Source organism: Muntiacus reevesi, chromosome 1, assembly GCF_963930625.1.
Source record: "Muntiacus reevesi chromosome 1, mMunRee1.1, whole genome shotgun sequence".
Classification (NCBI taxonomy): Eukaryota; Metazoa; Chordata; class Mammalia; order Artiodactyla; family Cervidae; genus Muntiacus; species Muntiacus reevesi.
In genome coordinates, this window is record NC_089249.1 from 46504492 (window position 1) to 46520122 (window position 15631).

A 15631-nucleotide genomic window follows, 5' to 3' on the forward strand; every position below is an offset into this window, starting at 1 on the left:
GACTCATGATATCTTATAATGATGTGATCATCTGAAGGTTCAGACAGCAATGGAGATCATCCAAACAACTCACCTGGATGTTGGCAGCACTCAGAACTTGGTGGACTGTTGAACTGAGAACCTCAGTCCCTGGCTGGCTGTTGGCTACAGTCCTGCCTTTGTTCCTTGTCATGTGAGTCTCTCCATAAGTTTTCACAACGTGACAGCTGGTTTCATTAGAGCAAGAGAGGACGTAAGATAAGTCAACAATGGAGGAACAGGAGTCATCCTGAAACTTAATCTCTTAAATGACTTCACTTGGGCAAATTTCTTTTGTTGGACGCATGATACTAGGTACATTCAAGCATGGGGATTACCCAAGGATGTGAACACAGGTAACAGAAACATCTGGGACACTTTAGAGCCTGTTACTCCAGCCCTCTGTTCCTAAACTGGATGAGATGCTCCCTATGAACAGGGAGGGAGAGGGAGGATTCCTCCCTGGATCCCGGGCCGTGAGCAGTAACTGAGACAGATAAGCTGGGCCCTAGTAGCCTTGGGCACATTTACAGAGAGGGCAGCATCCAGAGTCTCTGAAGGCCTGTCCTCGGTGGTGTCCCTGCAGCTGGTTCTATAGGCTCGTGAGAAATACCTGGTCCCTCCCTTCCTGCTCCAGGTTCAGTGATGGCACATTGGAAGCTTTGCATTGGCCACAGTGGCAATATTTATATCACAGAAGTCAAATAGTGCTGTTTAAGAAGTGTTTGTTTTCAGACATCAGAACCTTCTTTTTTTAAATACTTGTCAGCATACTACCACATGGTCTCCTAAAATCTCCCCTGTGTCCTGTGTCTGTTCTCTCTTGCAGCTCTGGAGGTGAGGCTGAAGGATGGAGGTCACCGCTGTGAGGGGAGAGTGGAAGTAAAGCACCAAGGAGAATGGGACACAGTGAATGATCACAGTTGGAGCTTGGAGGAGGCACAGGTGGTGTGCAGACAGCTGGGGTGTGGAGCTGCCATTGATGCTCCTGGAGGGGCTTATTTTGGACCAGGGATTGGCCCCATTTGGTTTCATTCTACTAACTGCAAAGGGACAGAGTCAGTGCTCACAGTGTGCGGTTATCCTTCTCTTAAAGACCATCGTCCTGAGGGCCTTTCCCATGACCAGGATGCTGGAGCAGTCTGCTCAGGTAAGTCTTGTCTGCTCTGGGAGGGCATCCCGAGCAGGAAAAGCCCTAGTCTCATTCCCAGAGTAGCTATGAGACTATGGATCACAGCCTTTAGAATGTACTTGAGTGAAGATTCTACTCACACAATGATTCCTTCAACATTAGGTGCTCAAAGCAACATAAGGACGTGCTTGTCCCTGGAGAGAAAGGCTCCAGACCCATAGCAACTGGTCCCTCCAGTCTCTCTGATGTGTCATAAGAGGCAGAGGAGTGAGCTTAAATGTTTCATGCAGGTACAACTTCCAGGTTGGACCTCTAATAATTCAGTTCAGCATGGTCACTTTTTGTTTTCTTTTTGAGATGGTCAGTCAAGTGCAGCTGTAACAAGGGATGCAAGAGAGGTGCATGCAAACACAGTTTGTTATACTCACAGATCCTAGAGTGACAGATATCATCTTATGGGTAATGAGGCAGTTACCAGTAGACAAGGGTCAACCTAGAAGTGAGGACCACAAGGAGGGAGTGGACACCCATGAACAAGTGACAGTGCTGGAGGTCAGGGTGGAGTTACACAAGGAAAAGGTGAGAGAGGATTTCACTGGTGCATCTGAATGTCACTAGGTCACAGGGGAGGCAAGATGGGGAGGTTTGTGTCAGGGGATCGTCTCATCACACTAGTGCAGCCTATCACTTGGGTGGGGAGCTCACATCTTATTTGTGGGGATGTTGATGCTGCAGTAAAACCTCAGGTTTGACAATTACAACAGCTAGAACAAAACTAAGGACCCTGAAGTTAAGATAACTTGAAATGATACATAATAAGGTCTCAATCCTATCTGTGTGTATTTGACCTGAGGCAAGGTTAAACTAGAATATAACTGGGTGGTCACAGTGTTTGCCAGAGATGTTCCCAGTTCTTTTTAGAATGTTTGATGAGCTGTCCAGGACATAAATTCCATCACAATGGCTGGAACTGAGGAAGTTATTATCAGATATCTCAGCAAAGTCACTACTAGAGGTGGTTGGGTCTTGGGAATGGGACCTCCCAGCTGCTAGGAAGCAAACTGGTGATGGGATGAAGATGCAAGAATTGCATGAAGGAAGACTGGGGATCAAGGTTCGGGTCAAGTCCCACATTCACCACAGTTTCTATACTTCCTTCATGCTCTCATCCTTCCTGATTTGACTTCTATGTCTTTATGTGGGAGTCACTTCTGAGTTCTGTGGAAGTTCTGGCCTTTCAAGTTTGTAGAATAGACTATGAGAAATTTTTATAATATGGAATCTATTTCTTTAGCAAATATAAGACTATGTAGATAGCTCTGTTATTTTATTTTTTTTTTTTTTCGTATCAGAGTTAGCCTATGTGGGGGAGGTGCCAGTTATAGACACACATGTAGGGGTGGGCCCCCAAGAAGGCAGCAAGGGCCTGGGTCATTGAGGGGCTCCCTGGCAGCCTGGGGGGCTCTAGCCCTCCGTGTGCTCTCCCATGGCTGCACTCTGTCCTCTGGGCACGCACACTGCAGTGGAGCCTGCTGACGGGTGTCAGGCTGGTGGGATTCGAGTGCATAGTGGAGGGTCTAGCCATGAGCACATGTATGGTGCTGGGCTCACACCTTGGCTTTAGACTAGTGTCTTGCCAGAGAACTGAGCTGATTGCCAGTGCTATTCCTGGGCTCTGGAGGAAGTGAAGGTAGAGATACTCTTGGTCTGATGTCAGTGAATGTGCATACAAGGTGGGTAATCTGGTGAAATCTCCAGGAGGTCTGCAGCATTAGTTTCTTCAGGGGTGTGATCTGCTGAATTTGTCTACAGAGCAGGACAACTTCAGTTGTTCCTGTTGTGTGACAGTTACTGTAGCCCCTTCTTTTCTTCCTTATTCCAGGTCTTTATATGTGTCTCAGCTTTGCAGGTCTGGGTGAGGTGAAATGGAAGAACTACCTTCACATGTTGCCCCACAAGGCCAGGACCCTGTTTACTCGGCCTGCTCTGACGTTCCTGGCAAGGGGAAACTCTCTTGGCATCCAATAATTCTGGCTTGGGGGATGGAATGCTGGCAAAATGATGATGTCTTTGTGTTGCGAAAATTTCTGAGGAGGACTACTGTTCACTCTAGAACTGTATTTGTTGGCAGATAACTGTCTACTTGTTGAGGTTTCTATGGGGATAAAGTCTGCTGTCTACTACATCATCATTTTCATGATGTCATTTTCCAGGGTTTTATTCTTTAAAAGAGAAGTTGTGAGTATAGAGTTTGAAATTTGCATTTTTATACCACATCTAAGTCTTCAGTCTACTTAATATTGGCTTCTCATATTCTGAGCAACTTAGTGTAGATGTTTTTCAATTTTAGGTAATGCACACTAAGTCTTTATGTTAATATTTTTCTCTTTGTCAATTTCCTGATATTTCTTATCATTTTAGAAAGAATAAGCTAGGTTGTAAAGTATTAACAAATAATCCAAATTTATCTGCACAGGATGGGATCTATTCAGTTTGGCAGGTCCTCTGCTTATGATAATTTTTTAAGCACCCAGGTTGATGAATTCCCCATCATCTTATTATTGTACCACTTCAACACAACCCCGCAAGAAAAATACACTGGTTCGTAAATGTTTCTCTGTGGAAATGGCATCATTGGTTATTATACTTAATTGTATAAGTCAGATCATGTGGTTATGCTTCCTTTCAAATAGACAAGAAAGCATTTGTTATTCCATGTGCTCAGGAAAAGAGAATTTTAGTTATCACTAAACAGGAGTGGTGTTTACATCAGTGATGTGCCTACAAACTAATAGCTTTTCATATGTGTTCCCTTAGTTTTATTGCACTTATTCACTCTAAGGCTTGGTATCTGTTATCAATTCTGCAAAATTCTCAGCCAATATTTTTCAAATATGGTATTGGATTACACAAGGACATGAACACCAGGTGGCATGAATAACCAGGACACTTTAGAGTCTGTTACCCTAGTCCTCTTGTTCCTAAGCTGGATGAGATGCTCCCTATGGACAGGGAAGGAGAGGGATGATTCCTCCCTGGATCTTGGGCCATGAGCTGCAACTGAGATGGGAAAGCTGGGCCCTAGCAGCCTTGGGCAGCATCCAGAGCCTCTGAAGGCCTGTCCTCAGTGGTATCCCTTGAGCTGGTCCAGCAGGCTCATGAGAAATACCTGGTGCCTCCCTTCCTGCTCCAGGTTCAGTGATGGCACATTGGGAGCTTTGAGTTGGCCAAGGTGGGAACGTTTATATCACAGAAGTCAACAAATGCTATTCACCAGGACTCTTTTCCCCTGAGAGAGAAGATTTTTTAAATATTTAATTGCATACCACTGCATTGTCTCCTAAACTCTCCCCTGTGTCCTGTGGCTGTGTCTCTCTTGCAGATCTGGAGCTGAGGCTGATGGATGGAGACCACCCCTGTGAGGGAAGAGTGGAAGTGAAGCACCAAGGAGCATGGGGCACAGTGAATGATTACAATTGGAACATGGAGGAGGCACATGTGGTGTGCAGACAGTTGAGGTGTGGAGCTGCAGTTCATGCTCCCAAAGGGTCTAAATTTGGGCCAGGAATTGGACCCATTTGGTTTCACTATATTTACTGCAAAGGGCAGGAGTCAGCTATCAATGAGTGTAGTTATCCTGTTGTTATGGACCATCATCCTGAGGGCCATTCCCATAACAAGGATGCTGGAGCAGTCTGCTCAGGTAAGTCCTGTCTGGTCTGGGAGGGGCTTCCCTTCAGGAAACCTTTCAGTTTTATTCCCAGATTAACTACAAGCATATGGATTACAGCCTTTAGTACATACTTGGGTGAAGATTTCACTCACACTGTGATTTCGTGAATGTTAGATGCTCAAAAAAACAAAAGGACTTGCTTGGCCCTGGAGAGGAAAGCTCCAGACCCATAGTCACTGGTCCCTCCAGTCTTTGTGATATGTCATAGAAGTCAGGAGGAAGAAAGTGAAAGTTTTACTTGCTCAGTTGTGTCTGACTCTTTGCCACTCCCTGGACTGGAGACCACCAAGCTCCTCTGTCCATGGGATTTTCCAGACAAGAATACTGAAGTGGGTTGCCATTCCCTTCTACAAAGGACCTTTCTGACGCAGGGTTTGAACCCAGGTCTGCAGGAGGGTGAGCTCAAATGTTTCATGCATGTACAACTTTTGGGTTGGACCTGTATGCTTTTGGTCCATCATGGTAGCTTGTTGTGTTCTTTCATGAGATGGCCAGACAAGTATGACTAAAAGAAAGGATACAGAAGAGCTGCAGGCAGACATAGTTTATTCTACTCACAGATCCTAGAGAGAGTATCATCAGGTTGTTATATGGGGGAGGTACCAATAGAATTAGCTCAGCCCAGAAGCAGTGACCCAAAATAGGTGTTAAGACCCATGAACCAGTGACAGTGCTGAGAGTCAGGGTGAAGCTACAGAAAGAAAGTGGTGAGGGTTTTCACTGGTGCATCTGAAGGTCACTAGGTCACAGAAGAGGACAGGATGTGAGATTTGTGGCAGCAGCTAGGCTCATCACACTGTGCACCTGCTCACCTGGATGAAGAGCTTGCATCCTATCTGCGGGGATACTGAGGGAAAAGGAAAACCCGAGGTTTGACAATTACAACACAAAAACTCAAGCAAAGCTAATGTCAGTTAAGGTTAGGTAAACTTGAAATGATACAGAAGGTCCCAGTGTTGTCTACGTGTAATTGACCTGAGTCAAGGTGGCAACTAGAATGTGAGTGGTCACAGTGTTTGCCAGAGATGTTGCCAGGTGTTATCAGAATGTTTGATGAATTTTCCAGGGCATAAATCCCACCACAATAGCTGGAATAAGGAAGATAATATCAGATATCTTGGCAAAGTCCTTATAGAGGTGGTTGGATCTCAGGAAAGGATCCTCCCAGCAGCTGAGGTGGTGGGACAGGGGAGCTCTGAGGACATCAGCAGTAGGTCCTTAGCAGGCACAGCCAGTCAGTCCTCTGTGTTTTGTTGGGGAAGATCATTGGAAAAGTGATCTTTTCCAACCTCACCTTTAGCAGATCTTTGATAATACTCTTGAGGCTCCTGGCTTCCCTAGTGGCTCAGGTGGTAAAGAAACTGCCTGTAAGGCAGGAGACCCCGGTTCGATCCCTGGGTTGGGAAGAACCCCTGCAGAAGAAAATGGCAACCCACTCCAGTATTCTTGCCTGGAGAATCCCATGGACAGAGGAGCCTGGTGGGTTACAGTCTATGGTGTCACAAAGAGTTTAGACACAGCTGAACAACTAACACTTTCACCTGAGGCTGCTAAGAAAGCAATTCTTTTCCTTTGTTAAAATCTCCTTTATTGAGATATGGCTAACATACAAAAAGCTGTACCTAGTTACTATTTGGAGAAGGCAATGGCAACCCACTCCAGTGTTCTTACCTGGAGAATCCCAGGGATGGGGGAGCCTGGTGGGCTGCCATCTATGGGATTGCACAGATTGGACACGACTGAAGCTACTTAGCAGCAGCAGCAGTTACTATTTACAACTTGATGAGTTTGGAGATCTGTATATATCTGTGAAACAATTATCACAACATATGCCATAAACCTGTTAATCTACTCATAAGTTTTCTTCATCTTCTTTTATTACAGTGCTACCACTAAAAACAAATTTTGAAAGGGCATTTGAGTTTCAGTAGTAATTTTTATTTTCATAAAACTGGTTTTCTAGCATTTCAAGTATGATGAAACCATTTCTAGCAAAATGGTGAAGGGGTGAGGATGTAAGGACCGCAGGAGGGAAGACTGGGATCATGATCCAGGTTAGCTCCCACATTCACCACAGCCTCTGTGTTACACTTCCCCCTGTCCTCATTCCTTCCTGCCCTCCCTTCCTTTATCTCAATGTGGAGTTGTTCCAGAGCTCTGTGGAAGTGCTGACCCTTGAAAGTTGCAGTTTTTTTTTTTTTTTTTTTTTTTTTTTGTGGGAAATTTTTATATGAAATCTATTTCACAAATACTTCCACTCAGATTTGTTTTCTGTTTTGGCTTTTTGGGGTACCAAATTTAGCCTGTATAAGGGAGGTGTCAGTTATAGACACACATGTAGTGGTGGGCCCCCAAGAAGGCAGTCAGTGCCTAGGCCATTGCAGGGCTCCCGGACAGCCTGCGGGACTCTAGCTCTCCATGTGCTCTCCCATGGCTGTACTTTCTTCCCCGGGCATGCACACTGCAGTGGAGCCTGCTGACGGGTGCCAGGCTGGTGGGATTCAAGGGCACAGTTGGAGGGTCTAGCCATAAGCACATGCATGGTGTTGGGGTCAGCACCTTGTGTTTAGACTAGTGTCTTGCAGATGATGCAAGGGCCATGAACTTGGGCAAACTTCGGGACATGGTGAGGAACAGGGATGCCTGGTTTGCTGCAGTTCATGGGGTCGCAAAGAGGCAGACATGACTGGGTGACTGAACAAAAACTTGCACTTGTTCAGCCAGAAAACTGAGCTTGTTGCCAGTGCTGTTGCTGGGCTCTGGAGGAAGTGAAGCTGGAGATACTCTGGATCTGATGTCAGTGAATGTGTTACTGGGGTGGGTGATCTGGTGAAATCTGCAAGAGGTCTGCAGCGTTGGTTTCTTCAAGGGCAGAATCTGCTGAATTTGTTTACAGAGCAGGACACTGTGAACTGCAGTTGTTCCTGTTGTGTGGCAGCTGCTGTAGCCCCTTCTTTTCTTCCTTATTCCAGGTCTTTATATGTATCTCAGCTTTGTGGGTCTGGGTGAGGTGAAACTCAAACACAAGCTTCACGTGGTGCCCCACAAGGCCAGAACTCTGGCTTATCAGCCTGCTCTGATGTTCCTGGCAAGGGGAACTCTCTTGGCATCGAATGATGCTGGCTTGGGGGATGGAATGATACTGGAAAAACAATGATATCTTTGTGTTGCTAAAAGTTATTAAGAGGATTCCAGGTTTGTCCAGAGTTGTTTCCATCTGTAGATAGCTGCTTAATTGTTGATCTTTTTTGGGGGGGAGGATGGAAGCGCCTGTCTCCTACATCATCAATTTGGTGAAGTCACTTTCCAGGGCTTTATTATTTAAAAGAGTGTTTTTTTGATTATAGAGTTTGAGATTGGCAATTTTTCTTAGTATATTTGAGGCTTCAGTTTACTCGTTATTTGTTTCTCATGTTCTTAGGGACTCAGGTTTTAGTGTAACTGCTTTGCAATTTGAGGTAATATATGCTAAGTCTCTATCTTAATATTTTCTCTTTCTTAATTTTCTTCTATTTCTTATAACTATAGCCAAAGTAAGCCAGGTTATAATGTACTAACTAATAGCTATTATTTTTCTCACATGACGTATTGTATTCAGTTTTCCAGGGTCTCTGTTTATAGTAATTTATGAAGCACCAGGTTATTGAATGTCCTACCATATTGTTATGCTACCATCTTAACAAAACGCTGCAAGATTTTCCTTAGTAGGAAATATATTGACTGTTAAATGTTTCTTTGTAAAAGTGACATTATTTGTTCTCATACTTCATGGGATAAGTCAGATTACATGGTTATGCTTCATTTCAAATAAGCAAGAAACTATTAGTATTTCCATGTGCCTAATTATTGCTGTTCAGTCGGTAAGTCATTTCCAACTCTCTGTGACCCCATGGACTACAGAAGGCCAGGCTTCCCTCTTCTTCACTGTCTCATGGAATTTGCTGAAACTCATGTCCATTTTCAGAAATCAGATATCCCATTTTTTAATACTTACCAGTAGACCACTTCATGGCCTCCTAAAATGTCTCCTGTGTCCTTGTCCCTCTGCAGCTCTGGAGGTGAGGCTGAAGGATGGAGCCCACCACTGTGAGGGGAGAGTGGAAGTGAAGCACCAAGGAGAGTGGGGCACAGTGAATGATCAGAACTGGAGCTTGGAGGAGGCACAGGTGGTGTGCAGACAGCTGAAGTGTGGAGCTGCCACTGATGCTCCCAGAGGGGCTTATTTGGGATCAGGGACTGGCCCCATTTGGTTTCAGTATATTTACTGCAATGGGACAGAGTCACTGCCCACTCAGTGTAGTTATCCTCCTCTTAAAGACCATCGTCCTGAGGGCCTTTCCCATGACGGGGATGCTGGAGCAGTCTGCTCAGGTAAGTCCTGTCCGGGCTGGGAGGGAATTTCCAGCAGGAAAAGCCTCAATCTCTTTCTGGGAATAACATGAGAATACAGGTCACACCCATTAGTACATTCGTGGCTGAGGATCCCAGTGATTTCTCGAACATTAGGTGCTCAAAGAAACATCAGGAGTTACTTGGCCATGGAGAAAAAGTCTCCAGACCTGTAGTCACTGGTCCCTCCAGTCTCTGTGACAGGTCATAGGAGGCACGAAAGTGAGCTCAAATGTTTCATACATGTGCTGCTGCTGGGTTGGACCTCTATGATTTAGGTTCACCATGGTAGCCTGTTGTATTCTTCCATGAGATGGTCAGAAAAGTATGGTTAAACCAAGGGATAGAAGAGAGGTGCATAAACAAAGTTTATGATATTCACAGATCCTAGAGAGACATCCTAGAAAGTTTTATTAGGTGGGTACATGGGGAGGTGCCAAGAGATCAGGCTCAACGAAGCAGCGGAGACACAAAAGAGAGAGTGAAGACCCATGGAGAAGTGACAATACTCGGGGTCCAGGTGTAGCTATACTATGAAATGATGTGAGAGGATTTCATGGGTGCATTTGAAGGTCACTGGGTCACAGGGGAGGACAAGATGGGGGATTTGTGTCAGGGGCTAGTCTCATCACACTCATCACTCTCCCCACCTGCTCACCTGGGTGGGGAGCTCACATCCTATTTGTGGGGATGTTGAGGCTGCAGGAAAACCTGAAGTTTGACAATTGCAACACAGTAGCTGCAGCAAAACTAAGGGCAGTGAGGTTACAAGAACCTGACATGATACATAACACGGGCTCAATCCAGTCTAAATGTATTTGAACTGAACCAAGGTAAAAATTAGAATGTGATTGGGTGATCACAGTGTTTGCCAGAGGTATTCCCAGTTGTTATCAAAATATTTGATGAATTATCCAGGACATTAATCCTATCAGAATAGCTGAAACTGAGGAAGAAATGATCAGACATCACAACAAGTTCCCTAATAGAACTGATTGGTCTTTAAAAAGGGCCATGCCAGATGCTGGCATGTGGGACAGGGGAGGACATTAGGACACCTGCATCAGGTCTTGGCAGCCATGGACAAGCAGCTCCTGGGTGCTAAACTGGGGAAGGTTGTTGGAAAAGTGATCTTCCCAATCTTCAGAAATCTGATAAAATAAATGCATTTCTGTTATTTAACCAGCCAGTCTGTGGTATCTTGTGGTAGGCACCAACTGGAGACTTCTAACGCATGAGGATCTTTTCCAGTTCAGTATTTCTCCACATGTTCCTCTCTTTGATTCACTACTGCTGGTTTCAGTGTGAAGCATATGGGGCCAGGCGAGACCTGAGCAGTGTGAATGGTGTCCCCAAGGACCACATCTCATTAGGTTATAAGAAAAATTCTCATTTTCTTACATGAATTCAAAGCTAATGAAGGTGATTCAAGGTCTCAATAAACTCACTTTTCAGTTCCTGACAGGAAGGCAGGAGCCTGGGACACTGGGTGAGACCTGGTGTGACAGAGACAGGTGGTTTGGGTCCCAGTTCCAGGTGGGACCAGCCAGCAGACCTGGTTACACAGGAGGAAGTCTTGTCTGGATGAAGTAGTGAAGGTTGATGTATAACCCTCCAGCTTGTTCACCCCCTGTCTTCTGACTCTGGAGGGAAACCCTATATTAGTTATGTGTTACTGTACAGCAAATTATTGCTGAACTTGGCAGCTTAAGTCAGCAAACACATAATATTTCACACTTTCTGTGGGTCAGGAATTGACATGACTTAATGGAGTCCTTGGACTCAGGATGTCTCACAAGGATGCAGTCAGCTGAAGGTTCACTCAGGGGAGGATATCGTCCAACATACTCACCTGAACGTTGGCAGCATTCAGACCTTGGTGGACTGTTGAACTGAGAGTCACAGTCCCTGGCTGGCTGTTGATTAGAGGCCTGCCTCCCTTTCTCGTCATAGGTGTCTCTCCAAATTAGATCACAATGTGGCAGCTGGCTTCATCAGAGCAGGAGAGAGAGCAAGAAAGGTCAGCAAGGGAGAAACCATACTCATCTGGAAACCTAATCTAATTGACATCTCATCACTTTTGCCAAATTCCATTTGTTAGATACACATTACCAGGTACATTCGAGGGTGGGGATTATACAAGGACAGGAACACCAGGAGGCAGGAATAATCAGGACACTTTAGAGCCTGTTACCCCAGCCCTCTGTTCTTAAGCTGGATGAGATGCTTCCTATGGACACGGAAGGAGAGGGAGGATTCCTCCCTGGATCCTGGGTCATGCTCTGTAATTGAGATGGGGAAGCTGGGCCCTAGTAGCCTTGGGCACATCTACAGGGAGGGCAGCATCCAGAGTCTCTGAAGGCCTGTCCTCGGTGGTGTCCCTGGAGCTGGTTCTACAGGCTCATGAGAAATACCTGGAGCCTCCTTTCCTGCTCCATGTTCAGTGACGGCACATTGGGAGCTTCGAGTTGGCCATGATGGCAATATTTCTACCACAAACGTCAAGAAATGCTATTCACAGGGCTTTGTTTCCAGACACCAGAATTTTCCTTTTTTTAGTACTTACCAGTATACTACCACACGGTCTCCTAAAATTTCTGCTCTGTTCTGTGTCTGTCTTGCAGCTCTGGAGGTGAGGCTGAAGGATGGAGCCCACAGCTGTGAGGGAAGAGTGGAAGTGAAGCACCAAGGGAAATGGGGCACAGTGAATGATCTGAATTGGAGCTTGGGGGAAGCAACTGTGGTGTGCAGACAGCTGGGGTGTGGAGCGGCCATTAGTGCTTCCAGAGGGGCTCATTTTGGACCAGGGATTGGCCCCATCTGGTTTAAGTATACTTATTGCAAAGGGACAGAGTCAGTGCTCACAGACTGCACTTATCCTGTTCTTAAAGACTATCGTCCTGAGGGCCTTTCCCATGACCAGGATGCTGGAGCAGTCTGCTCAGGTAAGTCCTGCCTGGTCTGGGATGGTATCCCCTGTAGGAAAATCCCCAGGTCTCATTTCCACAGTAAATTTGAGACTATGGATCACAGCCTTTAGAACATACTTGGGTGAAAATTCCCCTCACACAGTAATACCTTGAATATTAGGTGCTCAAAGGAACATAAAGACTTGCTTGGCCCTGGAGAGAAAGTGTCCAGACCCATAGTCACTGGGCCCTCAAGTCTGTGTGATGTGTCATAGGAGGCAGGGAGGTGAGCTCAAGTGTTCATGCGTGTACAACTGCCAGGTTGGACCTGTGTGAATTAATTTCATCATGGTAGCTTTTTCTATTCTTTCATGAGATGGTCAAACAAGAAGGAATACATGGGAGATTCTGGCAAACATATTTCATTATATTCACAGATCCTAGAGAGACAGATATCATCAGGTGGGTAATGAGGGAAGTACCAATTGATAAGATAAATCTAGAAGTGATGACCAAAGAAGGGTCAAGTGAACAAGTGAAGTGTCACCCGTGAACAAGTGACATTACTGGGGGTCTGGGTGGTGTCACACAAGGAAAAGGCAAGGGAGGACTTCACTGGTGCATTTGAATGCCATTAGGTCACAGAGAAGGATGAGAAGAGGAATTTGTAGCAGGGAATAGACTCACCACTCTGGTGCACCTGATTGTCTGGGTGGGACGCTCACATCCTATTTGTAGGGATGTTGAGGCTGCAGGAAAACCTGAAATTCAACAATTATGATACAGAAACTGGACAGTGGGGTTAAAAGAACTTGAAATGATATATAATAAGGGATCGATTTTTTCTATGTTATTTGATCTGAGCCAAGGTGGAAAGTAGAACGTGATTGGGTGGTCACAGTATTTGAGAGAAATGTTCCCAACTGTTTCAGAGTGTTTGATGCACTTTCCAGGGTATACGTGTGTGAGTGCTCATTCACTTCAGTTGTCATGTTTGACTTTGCAACCCAATGGACTATAGCCCACAAAACTCCTCAGTCCATGGGATTCTCCAGGCAAAAATATAGGAGGGCTTCCAGGCCCTCCTCTAGGGAATCTTCCCAATCCAGGGACTCAACCTTTGTCTCCTGCATTGCAGGCAGATTCTTTACCACTGAGTCATCAGAGATGTCCTTCCAGGGTATACACCCACCACAATAGCTGGGATGAGGAAGATAATATAAAATATCACGGCAAAGTCCCTAATAGAGATGATTGGGTCTCAAGAAAGTATTCTCCCAGCAGCTGAGGTGGTGGGACAGGAGAGCTCTGAGGACATCAGCAGTAGGTCCTTAGCAGGCACAGCCAATCAGCTCTTTGTGTTTTATTGAGGAAGATCATTGGAAAAGTGGTCTTTTCCAACCTCACCTTTAACAGATCTTTGATGATACTCTTGAGTCTGTTAAGGCAACAGTTCTTTTCTTTTTAAAACTCCTTTGTTGAGGTATGATTGACATACCAAAAGCCATACATAGTTAATATTTACAACTTTTGAGTTTGAACATCAGTATATATCTGTGTAATCATTACCAAAGTCTATGCCATAAGCCTGAACATCTCCTCAAAAAGTTTTCCTTCATCCTCTTTATTACCGTGTTATGATTAAAAAGAATTAGTTTCAAAGGGCACTTGATTTCAGTTAAGAATTATTGGTTTAAGAAAGTTTTTTTTCTAACATTTCAAGTAACTGTCCTTATGGTCACAATGTCATAATCATAGTTCCAACTGTGGATCAACTTGTGGAAACATTACAAGTAGCCCTGCCTTATTTTGAATAGTCAGCCAGTAAGTAGAAATAGACTGAGTTGTTGAAATTTTGAATCATATTGGAGCTTCTAATATTGCAGTTTTAAGAAAAGTTATGTTTTGATATTAACTCCAGGTAGGATATACTTTAAAATATAAGGATTTGAGAGTGTTCTGGCACTTAAACCCTGACTGTGGTTTTTACTCCCTGATGATGTTGCTATAACTTAGGCTCTGACATTTTTATGAACTGTTGCAATTTCCTTCTATTAATTTTAGTCATCAGTTTCCTCCTACTGGCTTGTATTTTCTGCATTTTCAGGAACAATGGTTAGTGATGTGATGGTAGGCAAATGTGGTGGTGGTGCAGCAGAGATAAGATTAGAACAGAATGACTTTTCATTATTTTAATTGAAATTCAACTTTTGGAGCTTCTTTCTCTTAATCATAGGAGTTGGGTATGGAAGAGAAATTTTATCCTCTGCAGTGGATTTTTAGAAGTGATGAATTGTGTTTAGGAGAAATCGCACTGTGGAAACAATGATATGCTGTAGTCCATTTGGTCCCAAAAGGTTGGACATGAGTGAGCGACTGAATGACAATAATAATGTAGAGGAGCTTGTATGAATTAAGGAGTAGATTTCAGGCAGTTCAGGAGACAGATTTGGGAGGAGATTCACTAGCTGAAAAAGACTGAGGTGCTAAAGTGCTGAATGGGGAAAGGATGAAGATGCACGGAATGCAGGAGGGAAGACTGGGGGCCATGATCCAGGTCAGCTCCCACGTTCACCACAGCCTCTCTATTTCACTTGCTTCCTGCCCTCATTCCTTCCTGCCTGCTCTTCCTTTATGCTGATATAGGAGTCATTTCTGAGTTCTGTGGAAGTCCTGACCATTGAAAGCGGCAATTTTCTTTGTGTGATATTCTTATAATCTAGAATCTATCTCTTCAGATGTCTTACAAGGTGCAATCATCTGAAGGTTCAACCAGGAATGGATATCGTGCAAATGTTCTCACCTGGATGTTGGCAGCGTTTAGACCTTTGGCTAGCTCTTTGACTGAGTGTCTCAGTCCCTTGCCAGTTGTTGATAGAAGCCTGCCTCCATTTCTTGTCATGAGGGTCTTTTCATACACAGCTCACAGAATGGCAGCTGGCATCATTAAAGCAAGAGAGAGAATATGATAAGTCACCAAGGGGAAACCAGAGTCTTCTTGAAACATAATCTAACTGACATCCCACCACTTTGCAAATTGCTTTTGTAGATATATGCTACCAGGTACATTTTTGTCTGGGGATTAAACATCTAATCCAGGGATTAGATGAACACCAGGTGACAGGAATAACCTGGACACTTTAGAGCCTGTTACCCCAGCCCTCTGCTTCTAAGCTGGATGAGATGCTCTGTATGGACAGGGAAGGAGAGGGAGGATTCCTCCCTGGATCCCAGGCCAGGAGCAGTAACTGAGATGGGGAAGTTGGGCCCTAGTACCCTTGGGCACATCTACAGAGAGGGCAGAATCCAGAGTCTCTGAAGGCCTGTCCTCGGTGGTGTCCCTGGAGCTGGTGTTACAGGCTTGTGAGAAATACCTGGCACCTTCCTTCCTGCTCCATGTTCAGTGATGGCACACTGGGATCTTAGACTTAGCCATGGTGGGAATGTTTC

At 44.9% G+C, this 15631-nt stretch overlaps 2 protein-coding genes across 2 annotated transcripts in view; both read left to right on the top strand.

Annotated features, from left to right (window-relative positions):
* The window catches only part of LOC136146313 (antigen WC1.1-like), a 37393-nt gene extending 25485 nt beyond the window's left edge, over positions 1-11908 (top strand). Inside the window, exons 4-8 of the mRNA XM_065905127.1 lie at positions 848-1168; positions 4533-4853; positions 8934-9254; positions 11243-11292; positions 11897-11908. Of these exons, the coding sequence (XP_065761199.1) occupies positions 848-1168; positions 4533-4853; positions 8934-9254; positions 11243-11292; positions 11897-11908 (1025 nt within the window). The remainder of the gene's footprint in view (positions 1-847; positions 1169-4532; positions 4854-8933; positions 9255-11242; positions 11293-11896) is intronic.
* Positions 1-15631, top strand: part of LOC136172466 (antigen WC1.1-like) — a 132217-nt gene that overhangs the window by 86710 nt on the left and 29876 nt on the right. The gene's annotated exons all lie outside the window — the stretch shown is intronic.